Below are 18324 nucleotides of genomic sequence, written 5' to 3' on the forward strand. Positions count from 1 at the left end.
TGCCAGTTTGAGCATCCCACAGAATAAGATAAGCATCATCGCCCACATTACAAATTTCCTATGCACTTCATTCCCCAAAACAAAAAATAATATAGGGTATTAATATAAATAAAAATGAAAATAAGGCATCTATCAACATATACCTTTATAGAGAAGACCACTGATCCTAGTTTAATTGACAATAACATCATTAAACAAATAGAGTGTTTTAACAATGAAAATCTAAAGATTGGAGTATATATTTGCTTACATGTGTCCATTGTGTGTTCTATTTGGATAGAAAAGGCATTTAACACAAACATGGAACTAAACAAAAGGAATGCATGCGCTAACTTCTCATGTTGCTCTCTACATGTCCGTCTCCAAGGAGAAGCCTTGCACCTTCGTCAAAGTGAGATTGTCTCAACCTGCACAAAATACAAGCCCCATTATAGTTAAGTGCGAAAGAGAAATAACCAGAACCACACAGTGTGAATTTAGTCCTCTAACCTTCATGGTGAAGAAGAGCTTGACAAAATTCTGGGTGAGGAGCCCAAGGGACTTTTCCTTCACAGATGTCAGTTTTCTACAGAAATTCATATAAATTTGGGCCAAGTTTCTCACAAACATGTTCATTCACTGAAATTTATTGATTGATTTGACCCCAATGTCTACTTGACAGGTTGGGGAAAATTCTAAAAATCATGCATTATACTTACAATACAAATATGGCTACGATAATCAAACCACTTCCGTATTTGAACACAACTGCAAAAACACATGAGCATGTAACTTCCCACCATTACAGCAGCAACATAGTTTTTTAAGAAATCCCACAATTTAATGCACATAACTTATTTCTTTGTTTTCATAATGGTGACAAGTAAATGTATAGCTTATTGTTTGCCTGCAAAACTTAATCAGTTTAACCAATTACTAAGCTAATCAATCACACACAAGTAGTCAAGCACAATTGTGCCAGAAGAGTGAATGTACAATGAACATTAACAATAGAAGCATAAATAGCTTTGAAGGTAAAAACAACAGTAATTGTGCAAATGACATACTGGTACATGTATCCATTAAGTCCAAGATTATATCACACAAATACAAAGAGCAGTCTCAATTTGTTACCTTGTTCTAAAATGTTGTTCTGGCCTGTTGCAATCAAACTACATTCTTTTTATCAACTATTGATGTTCCTTGAACCAGATTTAGCTAGCTGGTCTACAAGGACGTGGATTAATTAACATACAGACTTCAGTTTTCCCATAATATATACTCAATTGTTGTTCATCTAGATTTACATATATTGGTGAAAAAATCCCATGAATAACACATGGACATGTCTAATGGGTTAGGTCAGATTGTGTAGCTTTAAAAGATTTGGCAATTGGCACAACCCACAACAAAGTAAAAATTCACTTTCCAAAACCACTATATGCATCTGCAACAACTCTCAATGTAAGTTGAAGACCAAGAGAAAAGCTATATGGCATCATTACTACAACCCTCAAGCAAGTGGCAATTTCATGAGATTGCACTATAGTCCCAAGCAGAAAACTCATGCTTTTATGGACAATTGTTGGAGGCTAATAGTGATTAACGATCATCTAAGCCACTATAATAATGACCTACATTACAGGACCACAAGTAATATATGGACTCATGAAGAATAATAACTGACAAACTTACTTGAATAAAAGCATCCTGTGGAGTCTCACACTCTGCTGCCACAAAAACAAACACCTAAAAGCATGCAATAAAAGAAAAGTTAAGCAACAATATTTTAAAGTTTCGCTTGAACAACACAATAAAAAAGGTTCATAAGAGATTCAGTTGCACTGATGTATCAAGATAGACTAAAATTTTCTAATGAAAAAACATTCTGCAAATTGAGAACACTCTAATACAGTTACCCAAAACTCAGGTTTAAATTCTCATTCGCTAAAAGACCCGAACATTAACGAGAGGTACCTCCTCTGCTCGGGGATTCCTTATTTTCAGTGTTAACCTTGTACATCAAGATAAAATCACACTTTATTGTGCAGTAAAAATTAGTGGAAACCAGGAACGACGACCATGAAGGAAATGGTCTGAAGTGCCAGAAATACGTGTTTACCTGTTTTGTGTTCCACGTGAAAAGAGGTGAAAGGTCGGCCAAAATGTTCAGCGTCATGCTAACCTGAAGAACAATACAACAATTAATGGTTACAAATTCGAGGCACATATCTTAAACAAGTAGCCTAATTTAATTGTCCATGCAGTTTTGTGCCACACACAATGCTTTAGAAATCTGAATTGCAGATACATTATGCAAAGAATATTTCAGAAAAATTTACATGTATAGTTGTGCCCCCAAAGATGATACTATAGAAAAGTTTGAACCCTCTTCTATTCTTGAGCAACCCTCATTCAGGAATGACAGGTCGAGTCCTTCAACATGAACAAACCTTTGATAGTTCATCACCAAATATACAAACTATTGTAGCACCATTCCAAATAACAGTTCATCACACTAAAAATGGATGATTTAGACAGTTCAAATTATAATCATGCTAAACTAACAGTTTTAGGAACTTTGATGCCTTGTCCATCTTCTGGAGTCTATATGCTAAACTAACGGGTTTAGACAGTTCAAATAAACCATACATGTTGTATAAACAAAACTAACTCATAGTATGTCTAAGATGGCATATGCATCTTGAATTCCGCACCTCACATAGTTAAAGTTGATGTGGTAAAGAAAAAAAAGTAAACCGATAAGTTTCAAAAAAGTAGATACTCCCTCATGTTTTGCATATATGATGTTGGGACAAGTAGTTAGTTTAAAAACACATCATATAGTTAAAAATCAAGAGAGTAAAAATCAAGAGGGGTGGCGTCGCGGAGGTATGGGATATATCTGCGTCGAGGCAAAGAGAGGGGTGGCGCTGCAGAGGTATAGGATGGATCTGGATCTAGCTAGGCAGAGAGAAGGAGAGGTGACCCGTAGATCTCCACCAGCACCTTCTCGTGGTACTCCTTGAGCCACGCTGCCCGCGCGAAGGCCGCCACCATCCCGTGGCTGCAAGAGAACCTGAAAAAACTGTTACGTAATGAATAATAAATACAATCATATAAGTATTCCATGGAAAGTTTATACTCCAAGTGATAGACAGTAAATTAATACTTGAATTTAGACTACTCAAAAGTATAAAGATGTGAACTTGAGTACCATGTCAGTGGAAAACGAAAAAGGGCCGAAGGGCTGAAAATTTAATGCATAGTTCTATTTATGGCACAGAAGTTTCATCATCCTGAATACACTTCTCACACCTCTCGGAGTAAAATGATTTTAATCAAAATAAAATCCTTAGGCCAATGTAACCAATAGCTTAATAATACTTTACATGGTGACAATGGAGGGTGCACAATAGTCTCCTTCTCGGCCCGGGACCTCTAGCCTTCATAGTGGAGTAGAGTGCCCCATGTCATGTGGTAGCAGGTGTTATGCTCGACCATCAACTTGCCGCTCGAATCATCACAGAAGTCAGAGTTGAAGTGGAGAACCCTAATTTGCTATGTTACCTAGCTGCTCCTTGCTACTGAAGATAAATAAAACAAAGCAAGCATGCATTGTGCTAGTAGCCTAAGGAATGTGTTGTCCAGAGATGACGCAGGATGTCAAGGGACCACAAACACAAATGAAATTGCACAACTGTGAGTACCACAAACCTAACTAAGTAAAAAAACAGAGATCAAATGATACTGCTCAAGGAAAGGAGCCAGCCACAAACCCAAACACCAACGAAATACACGAAAAGCTGAATTGTTTTTATATCTGATCTTTCACGACATGTTCTCTTCCTTGAAATGAAACAACACTTATACTTAGTGATGGTGATGAAATGTGTTCTTGGGAGAGACAACAACTCTTGGTTTCAACTGCCTCATTCAAATCCACCTTTTTTGTCAATAAAACCTTGTTAGCAATGGAGTTTTGAAAGTAATGTAATGAAAGAATGAAATTGATTCTTTACACAAAAAATGTAATAGAAGAACAGCTAGCAGAAATATAGCATGTTTTCACGACAAATACACCCTTTTCGCTTTTATTATAGGATAAAAAACCCTGGCACCTAAAAAGACCGATGAAATTCCAATCATGAAGTACATGAGATCTAACACTTGGCTTAGGTTCAAACTCATATAATCAATGTCAGCTTCACAGAGGAGGCTCATAAAGCTTGATAGGGAAATTCATACTGCCAAGGAAGAGCTGACTTATCTCATTGAATATATAAGAAGAACTAAGATCTCACTCAAAGAGAAGAAGAAACTCACCTTATCAGTTTGTCAGGCTCTCAGTGATGAGAAAGAATCACCGCGGAGCAATTTTGTGGTAGGCCATATCGATGCCATGAAGAGCCCACACGCAACGGAGAAGGCGAAGAGCAGGAGGCCTTCTCATGGTTCAGCTCCCCATTTTATGTCCTCGACGATGTGCAGACGGCAAAGACAGTCTGCAGGATGACATTTTGTTAGTAAGCCAAGGCTGACGAAGTCGGTAAACAGACATCTGACAGCTAAGGTGAGTGGGGCCAGTCATTCAGCTACTCTAGCCTTTTGTACGTCATATGTTCACTCATATACCATGTCAACAAATCATCTATCTTAAATCTAGACCCAGAAATAACAATAAAGATACAGAAGCACTGTACTTCAGTGCTCTTGGGCCAGGAAATGTCTTTCCACACCCGTGACTCTTTGGGAGAAGACGGTCCTCAACTTCTTCCCCGCTAATGCCCCTGGCAGTCTTCCATAACCAAGTTTTGCACGAAGTCAAGCGCTTACAAGATGAGTTAGTGAGTATTTGACATGATACTAAATAAATGTATGCAAAGAAGCATGTTTTTGCTACAACAAACTAACTATTAACTTATAAAAGTTAAATAATCTGCTAAAATCCTAAGGGAATAACAAATCTTGACTCTTTAAAATGTGATATCATATCTTCACTATAATCTTATGTCTACATTAATCAAGGTAAACCAAATAATAACACATTAATAAAGCATGAACATAATTACCCAGTATTTACTCCATACTGCTCTTGTAATTTTTCCTCTGTAAAACTTAGGAGATCACCAATAGTCTCAACCCCAAGATCATCCTGCAAGGAACTTCCAAGCTTACCACCAAGTTGTTTCCTGAACAATATGGTTATTCTCACTATTCAGTTTCACATGCAGAGTTCCAACTAAAGCACAATGTTATGTGATCTAATAGTGTCACAAAGTCTCAAAAACTTTTCCCAGGAAAGAAAGAACCATAAAGGACAGAGGCATCTTGTTAGAGGTAGATCATTACATCTTTTTCACAGGTAGTGATGCTAGTAAGTCTTGAACTGATGAAGAAGGGACAACTGTTTGCTGAGCAGGCTTGTGCATTCCACTGACAAGTTTAGCTAACATCTGCACAGTATAAGAACAATGAGTGGAAAACTAAGATAGCAAGAGAAAGGAATAAAGGAATGCATAAAACAGAAAAACAGGAACCTTAGCTGATTTTTTGAGCACAGCAAAACTAACATGATAATAACCATGGGCTACTGAACATTTTTGTCAACAGAAAGAAAAGCATCTACTCACTATTACGACTCATTATAAACCTTATTGTGAGCAATCCCAGCAGAGCATGTGAATTGGGTTTCCTCTAGAACTCTGACTCGTAACTGTGCAACAATTATAGCTCCACATGGCAGTAACTTGTCCTGGTAATCAGCTTCTGATTGACAAAGCCATGCCCTCACATTCTTTTCCTTCTCGCTGGCATCCTGAATATATCATGGCCTATGACCATGCTACATCAAATAGTAGAGCAGTAACAAATCTAACTGCGAGAGCGTTCTTACAGCCGGAAGGCCCAAGATATTTGACTTTGCTGCCTCCATAAAAATCCCCTCTGGTGAATCTGGGGGAGCTTGTAAGAGCATTTCCTTTGCTGCATCAGTAAGGTCAAGATAAACTTCGTCGATGGATGCCCGCTCGCACTTCCCTTTGCTTGCAAGGATTGCAACAACCTGAAAGTTTAGGTGCAAAATATAGACTTATTGTTCTATAATAATATGCCATGTAAGTCCTGCGCAATTATAACTTGTAGTAAATTAGTCTACGATGGTGAACCAACCTCAGCACCAGCACTTCTGTAAAGATTAAGGTCAGCCTTGCCACGTGCCACTGGGACCTGAACAAGATTAATACCAGAACAGACCCTCTTGGCCTCATCTCCGCGCATGGACCTGAATAAGCACAACCATTTCGTCAGAAGTTACGACCTAAGCAAATTCCAATTAGACGAGACTATTGACGAAGAAAGGAACGGCACTCGCCTCTTCACACCAAATCCACGAGCCTCGTAGCTGATGGCAATCAAGCCACCGCCTTTCCAGCCGTTGTACTGCACCACGGCGGTTGGCTGTCCCCTGAGCGTCGGGTTCCTCCGTTGCTCGATTGTGGTAAAGCAGATGATCACTTTTTCGGTCGAAGAACGGTTGGTGATGGGCGGGGTGGGAGAGGGACGGGCAAGGATGGTCACAGACCTTGAACATAGAAGCAGTCCATGTCGACATGGGCGATCACTCGGGGCTCCTGCGGCTCCGGCCTAGCAACCGGCATCCCCAATACTCTCCCCTCCAGAAAAACATTCATCATTGTTACCAGTAACATAGGTAAAAGCATCTAGAATGGCCTTATAAAAATAATAGTAAAAGATTCACAAAAAGAAGGGGATGGATTCATGGTGATATACTTCTATGGCCTTTACCAACAAAGTATGAAAATTCAAAAGTTTATTCTCCAATACTGTAGAAGTTGAGAAAAGGACATCTTAAATGTAACCGCTTTTGAACTGCAATACTCCTCTCCCTTCGTTGTTCGGATCCAAACTCTGGGCTAACGTGTAACCATGTTCACAAGCTGCACGAAGTATAAACATAAATGTTACCAGATCAAACCAAGTTGCACATTGCCTGTTTCAATTGTAAACTGCACGAAGTAGAAACATAAATGTACTTAACCAAATGAAAATGAGAAACACACAAAAAACATTTTTTGGATCGTGCAGAAAAAATAAATTTCAGAGTCTTTCTGTATACCTTAGTGACTAAAATTTCAGAGTCTACAAAGTCCCTAAGTGTGATAAGGATCAAAGAACAAACAGAAAACAAAAGAGTACAGACTGCACACCAATGTTGAATAAAATGCAGATATTCTTTTATGAATGGACAAGATACCCGGCACTTCATTAATGAAGTTGTTGTGATACTGAATATAATTGGTTCGTAATGATTTTTTGTTTGTTGTTGATCTGCCATGTGACTGGCAGCCACACTGTTTATGAACGGACAGTGTACAGTACATGGGTGTGAGTACATAGGATGAAAGAACTCAACAGTGGATCTGCATTGGGAAGGTTAATTGGTATAAGCTTACCTTGACTTATCATATGGTTGAATAGCAACCATGCCCGTTGTGGGGTCTGGGGTCCTTGAACGCAGACTGCAGCACAATGTTGGAGCTGAGCCACAATGCGTACTTGAGCGTGAGGTGCTCGGCCAATGGCCGGCTGATGGCGAAGCCGCCGCCGCCGTACGCCATCCCGTAGGAAAAGTAGATGTTCTGCAGGTAGCTCTCGGAGAGGGAGCCGATGTAGTAGGGCTGGCGGTTGTCGAACTTGTTGAGCACGGTGAGGAGGTTGTCCGGGAAGAAGACGGTGTCGTCGTCGCCCATGACGAACCAGCGCACGCTGGGGAGGCCGAGGCGGAACGTCTCGGAGATGATGCAGGAGATGCGGATGGCGAAGCGGTGGCCGCGGCGGTGCGTGTAGGGGAAGGCGGATGTGTCAGACGAGATCCTGATGGCCGAGAGCCCCATAAACAGGTATATATATTGATTATAGGACTATCTGAACTCAAAACCAATGTGAAAAACTTAGCTCAGAACAGATGAAAAACACCACCATTCAACACACAAAAGGGAAAAGTGTTGAACATAATTACCCTTTACAAGATCATCAGGAGCAACGTGAACAACAACAGCTCTACCAATGATTGAGTTTGGCCCAGTCAGTGGGGTCTAAAAAATCATTAGCGGTGTTATTACCTGGATGTCAGTGAATTAATATTAGCAACATCTGACAGCAAAGAAACAAACTCAGTGACAAGATAATACATGTTGAAGTACCTCTATTATCCATTCACCTGTTTGAATCATATGCAAAATCAAATGATGCCATTTTACTCATCTATTTGAATTTTTTAACAAGGAATTATACTGTTGGAATTAAAGCAAATTTAAACCCCAAACTTGAACGGAGCATCTGCTTTTTGAACATATGAACGAATACACTACTTGAAAGAATGATCAAACCAGAATTGTAAGAAAAAAATAAATCCTATTACAGACTGAGTATGGATTACAAAGGTCTAAAGAATGAACATAGACATTATGAAAAAACGGATGTTCCGTATACACTATGAAAAACTGCAGCGAACATAGACATTATGAAAAACTGGTACTCTAAAGCTGCAGCGAACCAAACCCTGTCAACTAAAAGCAGATGTTCTGTATACACTCCATATTAGATGTTTGAACACACTACTTCAATCACTACTTCAATCAAAACTGATGTCACTATCACTGCTCGTGCTGCTAATTCATCGCATGATGAATCTTTGAAGCTTTTCTTATTTGACAATCTTTTCTGAAATAATCATTACTTCAGGTCCAGTTGTTTTTTCGAGCTTCTACTGCTGCTTGAAGTTTTTAACATGATTTTTCCTAGAAGATTCTGTCATCAATAGCCATTTGTTTGTTGGGAAAGAGAGGCATAATAATTATTTTACCTTTTTATACAAAAATGCACATGTCATATCCTGTTTGGTGTGTGAGATAATGAAAAAGAACTAATTCATAGTAATCTGTAAGCTTGATTGCGAACAAAAATAATATGGTTGAATGTGAACATACAAGAATAATTTACACATTTCTATATTTTGCCATATTTCAGATGTACTTAGTGAGGCTGGTGCACCATGTGGGATAAAATCAGGCTGTCTTTATGGTGGAACTAAAAAGGAACCCCAAATATCTGCCCTTAAATCTGGAGTGGTAAGATAACTGATTTCATTTTTCTTTTCCCAGCCACAGTTCATATAATTGTACTGAATACTGAATATTGATTAAGTTATGAACTTTTGATATCGTTGCATACCAAACCATTACCATGCCACTTCTTTTTTCACGGATTTCACTTAATGAAAACTCAATGTTTCTTTACTATATAGGACATGTAATGTAACTGTGTCCCCAATCAGTCTTTGACAGTTAATTTGTGTAAAAGCATACTGTTGCCTGACCCTGTATTCATTTTTTTGGGGGTTTGTGGTTGCAGGATATAGTCATAGGAACTCCTGGTCGTATGAAAGTTTTTATTGAAATGGGTGTTTGCTGTCTTAATGAGGTGTAGGTTATTATAGGTCCATTGGTCGAATGGCAACAAGATTAGAATTGTACTGTACTGTGCAAGCTAGCAAGATGAGAGAGGCAAGCAGCTGTTGTTCCTTCGAGAAGAAGCTTTCACCCAGCACATGACGACACACGGATGGGATAGCGTTTGGCACCTCCACCTACCGATGCTACCAAAGAAAAGGGGACTCTTTGCCAGGTCGTCTTCGTTCCAAGGACACCGGCAGAGACGCGCTCCAGATCTCGCCCGTACGTCCATGAACCTGGCGGGCGAGTGAAGCGAAGGCCGGCGTACGGGTCCGGCAGCAGATGGGGGAGGGAAGGGGAGGTAGACAAGGTGGTGGTGGTGCTTGGATCGGTCGGTACCTGGGAGGCGCTGACGCTGTCCTCTCGGGAGCGGTGAATCCGTGGGAGAAGACGACGGCGAACCTGGCTTGGTCCCGGGGCACGCCGCTCTCGCAGTAGGCGAGGTGGCGGCCGTCGCGGAGCCTGAGCTTAGGCGCCGTTGAAGTCGTGCGTGCGCTGAATCAGGTGGCGGCCGTCGCGGAGCCTGAGCCTGACGAGGTTGAAGTCGTGTGCGTAAATGGCGGAGCTGGCGGAGCGGTTGAAACCGTGGTCGTGAGGAGGAGGTCGAGGTCGTGGGCATCCTGCTCGCGCCGTCGCTGGAGTGAAGGCAGCAGGCGCCGTAGCCTGGGGTGTAGAAGGCAGGCGCCGTAGGATGGGCTGTAAAATGGGCCGCACCATCGTTGGGTCGCATACACCACTCGAACAGAGGCACTGCTATGGTGTTATTTGATTAGTGCCATACCGGCCACCCAGAGCGTCGAAACGTGACTTATAAGCGTTGGTGTGTGTTGTTTGTTGCTTAGATGTGTTGGTGTGTGCTGTTTGTTGCTCAGACGAACGTCTCTGGTACCGTAGCAAGATGATTTTTTGGCGCGGAGCTGTACGACCGGAGGCAGAACGGGTCAGAGGCAGAACGGCAGAACGGGTCAGAGGCAGACTACTATTGCTTACTTAATAAGTAGTAGAGATACTCGTACGTGTTGCCTTCGGTATTATTGAAAATGGTCGTTCATGGCTATTTTCGGCAAAATGGGGGTTGTGTGGCCATTGATCATCGACCAGAGGCTCGTACACCTCACCCCACATATGTTTCCTTGCCATAGATCACATTCTTGGATTTCTGGTGGAGACCATTTCTTGGTCAAAAATCCGTAGGTGTTAGCCTTCAGTGTCATTGAAAATGGTCGTTCATGGCTATTTTCAACAAAAATGGGGGTTGTGTGGCCATTGATGATCGACCAGAGGCTCGTACACCTCACCCCACATATGTTTCCTTGCCATAGATCACATTCTTGGATTTCTGGTGGAGACCATTTCTTGGTCAAAAATCCGTAGATGTTAGCCTTCGGTATTATTGTAAATGGTCATTCATGGCTATTTTCGACAAAATGGGGGTTGTGTGGCCATTGATCTTCGACCAGAGGCTCATACACCTCACTACACATATGTTTCCTTGCCATAGATCACATTCTTGGATTTATGGTGGAGACCATTTCTTGGTCAAAAATCCGTAGGTGTTAGCCTTCAGTGTCATTGAAAATGGTCGTTCATGGCTATTTTCGACAAAAATTAGGGTTGTGTGGCCATTGATCGTCGACCAGAGGCTCATACACCTCACCCCACATATGTTTCCTTGCCATAGATCACATTCTTGGATTTCTGGTGGAGACCATTTCTTGGGCAAAAATCCGTAGGTGTTAGCCTTTGGTATTTTTGAAAATGGTCATTCATGGCTATTTTCGACAAAAATGGGGGTTGTGTGGCCATTGATCTTCGACCAGAGGCTCATAAACCTCACCCCACATATGTTTCCTTGCCATAGATTACATTCTTGGATTTATGGTGGAGACCATTTCTTGGTCAAAAATCCGTAGGTGTTAGCCTTCAGTGTCATTGAAAATGGTCGTTCATGGCTATTTTCGACAAAAATTAGGGTTGTGTGGCCATTGATCGTCGACCAGAGGCTCATACACCTCACCCCACATATGTTTCCTTGCCATAGATTACATTCTTGGATTTCTGGTGGAAACCATTTCTTGGTTAAAAACTCGTACGTGTTAGCCTTCGGTATTATTGAAAATGGTCGTTCATGGCTATTTTCGACAAAAAATAGGGTTGTGTGGCCATTGATCGTCGACCAGAGGCTCATACACCTCACCCCACATATGTTTCCTTGCCATAGATCACATTCTTGGATTTCTGGTGGAGACCATTTCTTGGTCAAAAATCCGTAGGTGTTAGCCTTCGATATTATTGAAAATGGTCGTTCATGGCTATTTTCGACAAAAATGGGGGTTGTGTGGCCATTGATCATCGACCAGAGGCTCATACACCTCACCCCACATATGTTTCCTTGCCATAGATCACATTCTTGGATTTCTGGTGGAGACCATTTCTTGGTCAAAAATCCGTAGGTGTTAGCCTTCGGTATTATTGAAAATGGTCATTCATGGCTATTTTCGACAAAAATGGGGGTTGTGTGGCCATTCATCATCGACCAGAGGCTCATAAACCTCACCCCACATATGTTTCCTTGCCATAGATTACATTCTTGGATTTCTGGTGGAAACCATTTCTTGGTTAAAAACTCGTACGTGTTAGACTTCGGTATTATTGAAAATGGTCATTCATGGCTATTTTCGGCAAAATGGGGGTTGTGTGGCCATTGATCATCGACCAGAGGCTCGTACACCTCACCCCACATATGTTTCCTTGCCATAGATCACATTCTTGGATTTCTGGTGGAGACCATTTCTTGGTCAAAAATCCGTACGTGTTAGCCTTTGGTATTTTTGAAAATGGTCATTCATGGCTATTTTCGACAAAAATGGGGGTTGTGTGGCCATTGATCATCGACTAGAGGCTCATACACCTCACCCCACATATGTTTCCTTGCCATAGATCACATTCTTGGATTTCTGGTGGAGACCATTTCTTGGTCAAAAATTCGTAGGTGTTAGCCTTCGGTATTATTGAAAATGGTCATTCATGGCTATTTTCGACAAAAATGGGGGTTGTGTGGCCGTTGATCATCGACCAGATGCTCATACACCTCACCCCACATATGTTTCCTTGCCATAGATCACATTCTTGGATTTCTGGTGGAGACCATTCTTGGTCTAAAATCCGTAGTGTTAGCCTTCTAGTATTATTGAAAATGGTCGCTCATGGCTATTCTCAAGGTCGCTCATGGCTATTTTCATAAAAAATGGGGGTTGTGTGGCCATTTATCATCGACTAGAGGCTCATAAACCTCACCCCACATAAGTTTCCTTGCCATAGATTACATTCTTGGATTTCTGGTGGAGACCATTTCTTGGTTAAAAACTCGTACGTGTTAGCCTTCGGTATTATTGAAAATGGTCATTCATGGCTATTTTCGGAAAAATGGGGGTTGTGTGGCCATTGATCATCGACCAGAGGCTCATACACCTCACCCCACATATGTTTCCTTGCCATAGATCACATTCTTGGATTTCTGGTGGAGACCATTTCTTGGTCAAAAATCCGTAGGTGTTAGCCTTCGGTATTATTGTAAATGGTCATTCATGGCTATTTTCGACAAAAATGGGGATTGTGTGGCCATTGATCATCGACCAGAGGCTCATAAACCTCACTACACATATGTTTCCTTGACATAGATCACATTCTTGGATTTTGATGGTTGGAGACCATTTCTTGGTCAAAAATCCGTAGGTGTTAGCCTTCAGTGTCTATTGAAAATGGTCGTTCATGGCTATTTTCGACAAAAATAGGTGTTGTGTGCCATTGATCGTCGACCAGAGGCTCATACACCTCACCCACATATGTTTCCTTGCCATAGATCAAATTCTTGATTCTGGTGGAGACCATTTCTTGGTCAAAAATCCGTAGGTGTTAGCCTTCGTATTATTGAAAATGGTTCGTTCATGGCTATTTTCAGATCAAAAATGGGGTTGTGTGGCCATTGATCATCGACCAGACGCTTCATACACCTCACCCCACATATGTTTCCTTGCCATAGATACATTCTTGGATTTCTAGTGGAGACCATTTCTTGGTTAAAAAACTCGTACGTGTTTAGCCTTGCGGTATTATTGAAAATGGTCATATTCATGGCTATTTTTCGGCAAAAATGGGGGTTGTGTGGCCTATTGATCATCGACCAGAGGCTCAGTACACCTCACCCCACATATGTTTCCTTGCCATAGATCACATTTTTGGATTTCTGGTGGAGACCATTTCTTGTTTAAAAATCCGTAGGTGTTAGCCTTCGGTATTATTGAAAATGGTCGTTCATGGCTATTTTCGACAAAAATGGGGGTTGTGTGGCCATTGATCATCGACCAGACGCTCATACACCTCACCCCACATATGTTTCCTTGCCATAGATCACATTCTTGGATTTCTAGTGGAGACCATTTCTTGGTTAAAAACTCGTACGTGTTAGCCTTCGGCATTATTGAAAATGGTCATTCATGACTATTTTCGGCAAAATGGGGGTTGTGTGGCCATTTATCATCGACCAGAGGCTCGTACACCTCACCCCACATATGTTTCCTTGCCATAGATCACATTCTTGGATTTCTGGTGGAGACCATTTCTTGTTTAAAAATCCGTACGTGTTAGCCTTTGGTATTTTTGAAAATGATCATTCATGGCTATTTTCGACAAAAATGGGGGTTGTGTGGCCATTGATCATCGACTAGAGGCTCATACACCTCACCCCACATATGTTTCCTTGCCATAGATCACATTCTTGGATTTCTGGTGGAGACCATTTCTTGGTCAAAAATCCGTAGGTGTTAGCCTTCGGTATTATTGAAAATGGTCATTCATGGTTATTTTCGACAAAAATGGGGGTTGTGTGGCCATTGATCATCGACCAGACGCTCATACACCTCACCCCACATATGTTTCCTTGCCATAGATCACATTCTTGGATTTCTGGTGGAGACCATTTCTTGGTCTAAAATCCGTAGGTGTTAGCCTCTAGTATTATTGAAAATGGTCGCTCATGGCATTTTCAAGGTCGCTCATGGCTATTTTTACATAAAAATGGGGGTTGTGTGGCCATGTTATCATCGACTAGAGGCTCATAAACCTCACCCCACATATGTTTCCTTGCCATAGATTACATTCTTGGATTTCTGGTGGTAGACCATTTCTTGGTTAAAAACTCGTAGTGTTAGCCTTCGGTATTATTGAAAATGGTCGTTCATGGCTATTTTCGCAAAATGGGGGTTGTGTGGCCATTGATCGTCGACCAGAGGCTCATACACCTCACCCCACATATGTTTCCTTGCCATAGATCATATCTTGGATTTCTGGTGGAGACCATTTTTGGTCAAAAATCCGTAGGTGTTAGCCTTCGGTATTATTGTAAATGGTCATTCATGGCTATTTTCGACAAAAATGGGGGTTGTGTGGACATTGATCATCGACCAGAGGCTCATACACCTCACTACACATATGTTTCCTTGCCATAGATCACATTCTTGGATTTATGGTGGAGACCATTTCTTGGTCAAAAATCTGTAGGTGTTAGCCTTCAATGTCATTGAAAATGATCGTTCATGGCTATTTTCGACAAAAATTAGGGTTGTGTGGCCATTGATCGTCGACCAGAGGCTCATACACCTCACCCCACATATGTTTCCTTGCCATAGATCACATTCTTGGATTCTAGTGGAGACCATTTCTTGGTCAAAAATCCGTAGGTGTAGCTTCGCTATTATTGAAAATGGTAGTTCATGGCTATTTTCGACAAAAATGGGGGTTGTGTGGCCATTGATCATCGACCAGACGCTCATACACCTCACCCACATATGTTTCCTTGCCATAGATCACATTCTTGGATTTCTGGTGGAGACCATTTCTTGGTTAAAAACTCGTACGTGTTAGCCTTCGGTATTATTGAAAATGGTCATTCATGGCTATTTTCGGCAAAATGGGGGTTGTGTGGCCATTGTATCACGACTCAGAGGCTCGTAACACCTCACCCCACATATGTTTCCTTGCCATAGTCACATTCTTGGATTTTCTGGTGGAGACCACTTTCTTGGTTAAAAATCCAGTACGTGTTCGCCTTTGGTATTTTGAAAATGGTCATTCATGGCTATTTTGACAAAAATGGGGGTTGTGTGGCCATTGATCATCGACTCCAGAGGCTCATACACTCACCCCACATATGTTTCCTTGCCATAGATCACATTCTTGGATTTCTGGTGGAGACCATTTCTTGGTAAAAAATCCGTAGGTGTTAGCCTTCGGTATTATTGAAAATGGTCGTTCATGGCTATTTTCGACAAAAATGGGGGTTGTGTGGCCATTGATCATCGACCAGACGCTCATACACCTCACCCCACATATGTTTCCTTGCCATAGAACACATTCTTGGATTTCTGGTGGAGACCATTTCTTGGTCTAAAATCCGTAGGTGTTAGCCTCTAGTATTATTGAAAATGGTCGCTCATGGCTATTTTCAAGGTCGCTCATGGCTATTTTCATAAAAAATGGGGGTTGTGTGGCCATTTATCATCGACTAGAGGCTCATAAACCTCACCCCACATATGTTTCATTGCCATAGATTACATTCTTGGATTTCTGGTGGAAACCATTTCTTGGTTAAAAACTCGTACGTGTTAGCCTTCGGTATTATTGAAAATGGTCATTCATGGCTATTTTCGGCAAAATGGGGGTTGTGTGGCCATTGATCAGTCGACCAGAGGCTCATACACCTCACCCCACATATGTTTCCTTGTCGTAGATCACATTCTTGGATTTCTAGGTGGAGACCATTTCTTGGTCAAAAATCCGTAGGTGTTAGCCTTCGATATTATTGAAAATGGTCATTCATGGCTATTTTCGGCAAAATGGGGGTTGTGTGGCCATTGATCGTCGACCAGTACGGCTCATACACCTCACCCCACATATGTTTCCTTGTCGTAGATCACATTCTTGGATTTCTGGTGGAGACCATTTCTTGGTCAAAATCAGTAGGTGTTAGCCTTCGATATTATTGAAAATGGTCGTTCATGGCTATTTTCGACAAAAATGGAGGTTGTGTGGCCATTGATCATCGACCAGAGGCTCATACCACCTCACCCCACATATGTTTCCTTGCCATAGATCACATTCTTGGATTTCTGGTGGAGACCATTTCTTGGTCAAAAATCCGTAGGTGTTAGCCTTCGGTATTATTGAAATGGTCGCTTCATGCTATTTTCGACAAAAATGGGGGTTGTGTGGCCATTGATCATCGACCAGACGCTCATACACCTCACCCCACATATGTTTCCTTGCCATAGATCACATTCTTGGATTTCTGGTGGAGACCATTTCTTGGTCTAAAATCCGTAGGTGTTAGCCTCTAGTATTATTGAAAAATGGTCGCTCATGGCTATTTTCAGGTCGCTCATGGCTATTTTCATAAAAATGGGGGTTGTGTGCCATTTATCATCGACCTAGAGGCTCATAAACCTCACCCAACATATGTTCTCCTTGCCATAGATTACATTCTTGGATTCTGGTGGAAACCATTTCTTGGTTAAAACTCGTAGGTGTTAGCCTTCTGTATTATGAAAATGGTCTATTCATGGCTATTTTTCGGACAAATGGGGGTTGTGTGGCCATTTGATCGTCGACCAGAGGCTCATACACCTCACCCCACATATGTTTCCTTGTCGTTAGATCACATTCTTGGATTTTGGCTGGAGACCATTCTTCGGTCAAAAATCCGTAGGTGTTAGCCTTCGATATTATTGAAAAGGTCATTTCATGGCTATTTTCGGCCAAAATGGGGTTGTGTGGCCATGATCGTCGACCAGAGGCTCATACACCTCACCCCACATATGTTTCCTTGTCGTAGATCACATTCTTGGATTTCTGGTGGAGACCATTTCTGGTCAAAAACTCTGTAGGTGTTAGCCTTCGATATTATTGAAAATGGTCTTTCATGGCTATTTTCGACAAAATGGGGGTTGTGTGGCCATTGAATCATCGACCAGAGGCTCATACACCTCACCCCACATTATGTTTCCTTGCCATAGATCACATTCTTGGATTTCTGGTCGGAGACCATTTCTTGGTCAAAATCCGTAGGTGTTAGCCTTCGGTATTATTGAAAAGGGTCTGTCATGGCTATTTTCGACAAAAATGGGTTGTGGGCCCATTGATCACGACCAGACGCTCATACACCTCACCCCCACATATGTTTCCTTGCCATAGATCACATTCTTGGATTTCTGGTGGAGACCATTTCTTGGTCTAAAATCCGTAGGTGTTAGCCTCTAGTATTATTGAAAATGGTCGCTCATGGCTATTTTCAAGGCGCTCATGGCTATTTTCATAAAAATGGGGGTTGTGTGGCCATTGATCGTCGACCAGAGGCTCATACACCTCACCCCACATATGTTTCCTTGCCATAGATCACATTCTTGGATTTCTGGCTGGAGACCATTTCTTGGTCAAAATTCCGTAGGTGTTAGCCTTCGGTATTATTGAAAATGGTCGTTCATGGCTATTTTCGACAAAAATGGGGGTTGTGTGGCCATTGATCATCGACCAGACGCTCATACACCTCACCCCACATATGTTTCCTTGCCATAGATCACATTCTTGGATTTCTGGTGGAGGACCATTTCTTGGTCTAAAATCCGTAGGTGTTAGCCTCTAGTATTATTGAAAATGGTCGCTCATGGCTATTTTCAAGGTCGCTCATGGCTATTTTCATAAACAATGGGGGTTGTGTGGCCATTTATCATCGACTAGAGGCTCATAAACTCACCCC

General features: G+C 41.6%; 1 protein-coding gene and 1 long non-coding RNA gene across 2 annotated transcripts; both read right to left on the bottom strand.

The window, feature by feature from the left end:
* Positions 1-249: 249 nt before the first annotated feature.
* LOC109944466 (uncharacterized) lies at positions 250-750 on the bottom strand. The gene is made up of 3 exons (XR_002267503.1): positions 699-750; positions 490-565; positions 250-407 (listed from the first exon to the last, which is right to left on the bottom strand). It is a non-coding gene; the product is annotated as an uncharacterized lncRNA (long non-coding RNA).
* Positions 751-1400: 650 nt separating this feature from the next.
* Positions 1401-7895, bottom strand: LOC118475011 (DNA polymerase eta-like). Its single transcript, XM_035963808.1, has 12 exons — positions 7489-7895; positions 6353-6562; positions 6151-6262; positions 5876-6043; positions 5633-5797; positions 5332-5435; positions 5052-5171; positions 4659-4793; positions 2989-3058; positions 2102-2164; positions 1675-1728; positions 1401-1571 (listed from the first exon to the last, which is right to left on the bottom strand). Exons 1-12 carry the CDS (start codon positions 7893-7895, stop codon positions 1401-1403), a joined length of 1779 nt encoding a protein of 592 aa, XP_035819701.1.
* Between the last annotated feature and the right edge of the window lie 10429 nt (positions 7896-18324).

This window comes from Zea mays, unplaced genomic scaffold (genome assembly GCF_902167145.1).
Source record: "Zea mays cultivar B73 unplaced genomic scaffold, Zm-B73-REFERENCE-NAM-5.0 scaffold_375, whole genome shotgun sequence".
In the NCBI taxonomy this organism is placed as follows: domain Eukaryota; kingdom Viridiplantae; phylum Streptophyta; class Magnoliopsida; order Poales; family Poaceae; genus Zea; species Zea mays.

What these genes read in the sequence shown, in the direction of transcription:
- LOC118475011 (XM_035963808.1), bottom strand. Translation starts at nt 7,895, where the DNA reads ATGGGGCTCTCGGCCATCAGGATCTCGTCTGACACATCCGCCTTCCCC. An exon ending in ACAGAAGTGCTGGTGCTGAG is followed by an intron (nt 6,044 to 6,150) that starts GTTGGTTCACCA and finishes CTAAACTTTCAG; the next exon opens with GTTGTTGCAATCCTTGCAAG. An exon ending in TCAAGGAGTACCACGAGAAG is followed by an intron (nt 2,165 to 2,988) that starts GTGCTGGTGGAG and finishes ATTGTTCTTCAG; the next exon opens with GTTAGCATGACGCTGAACAT.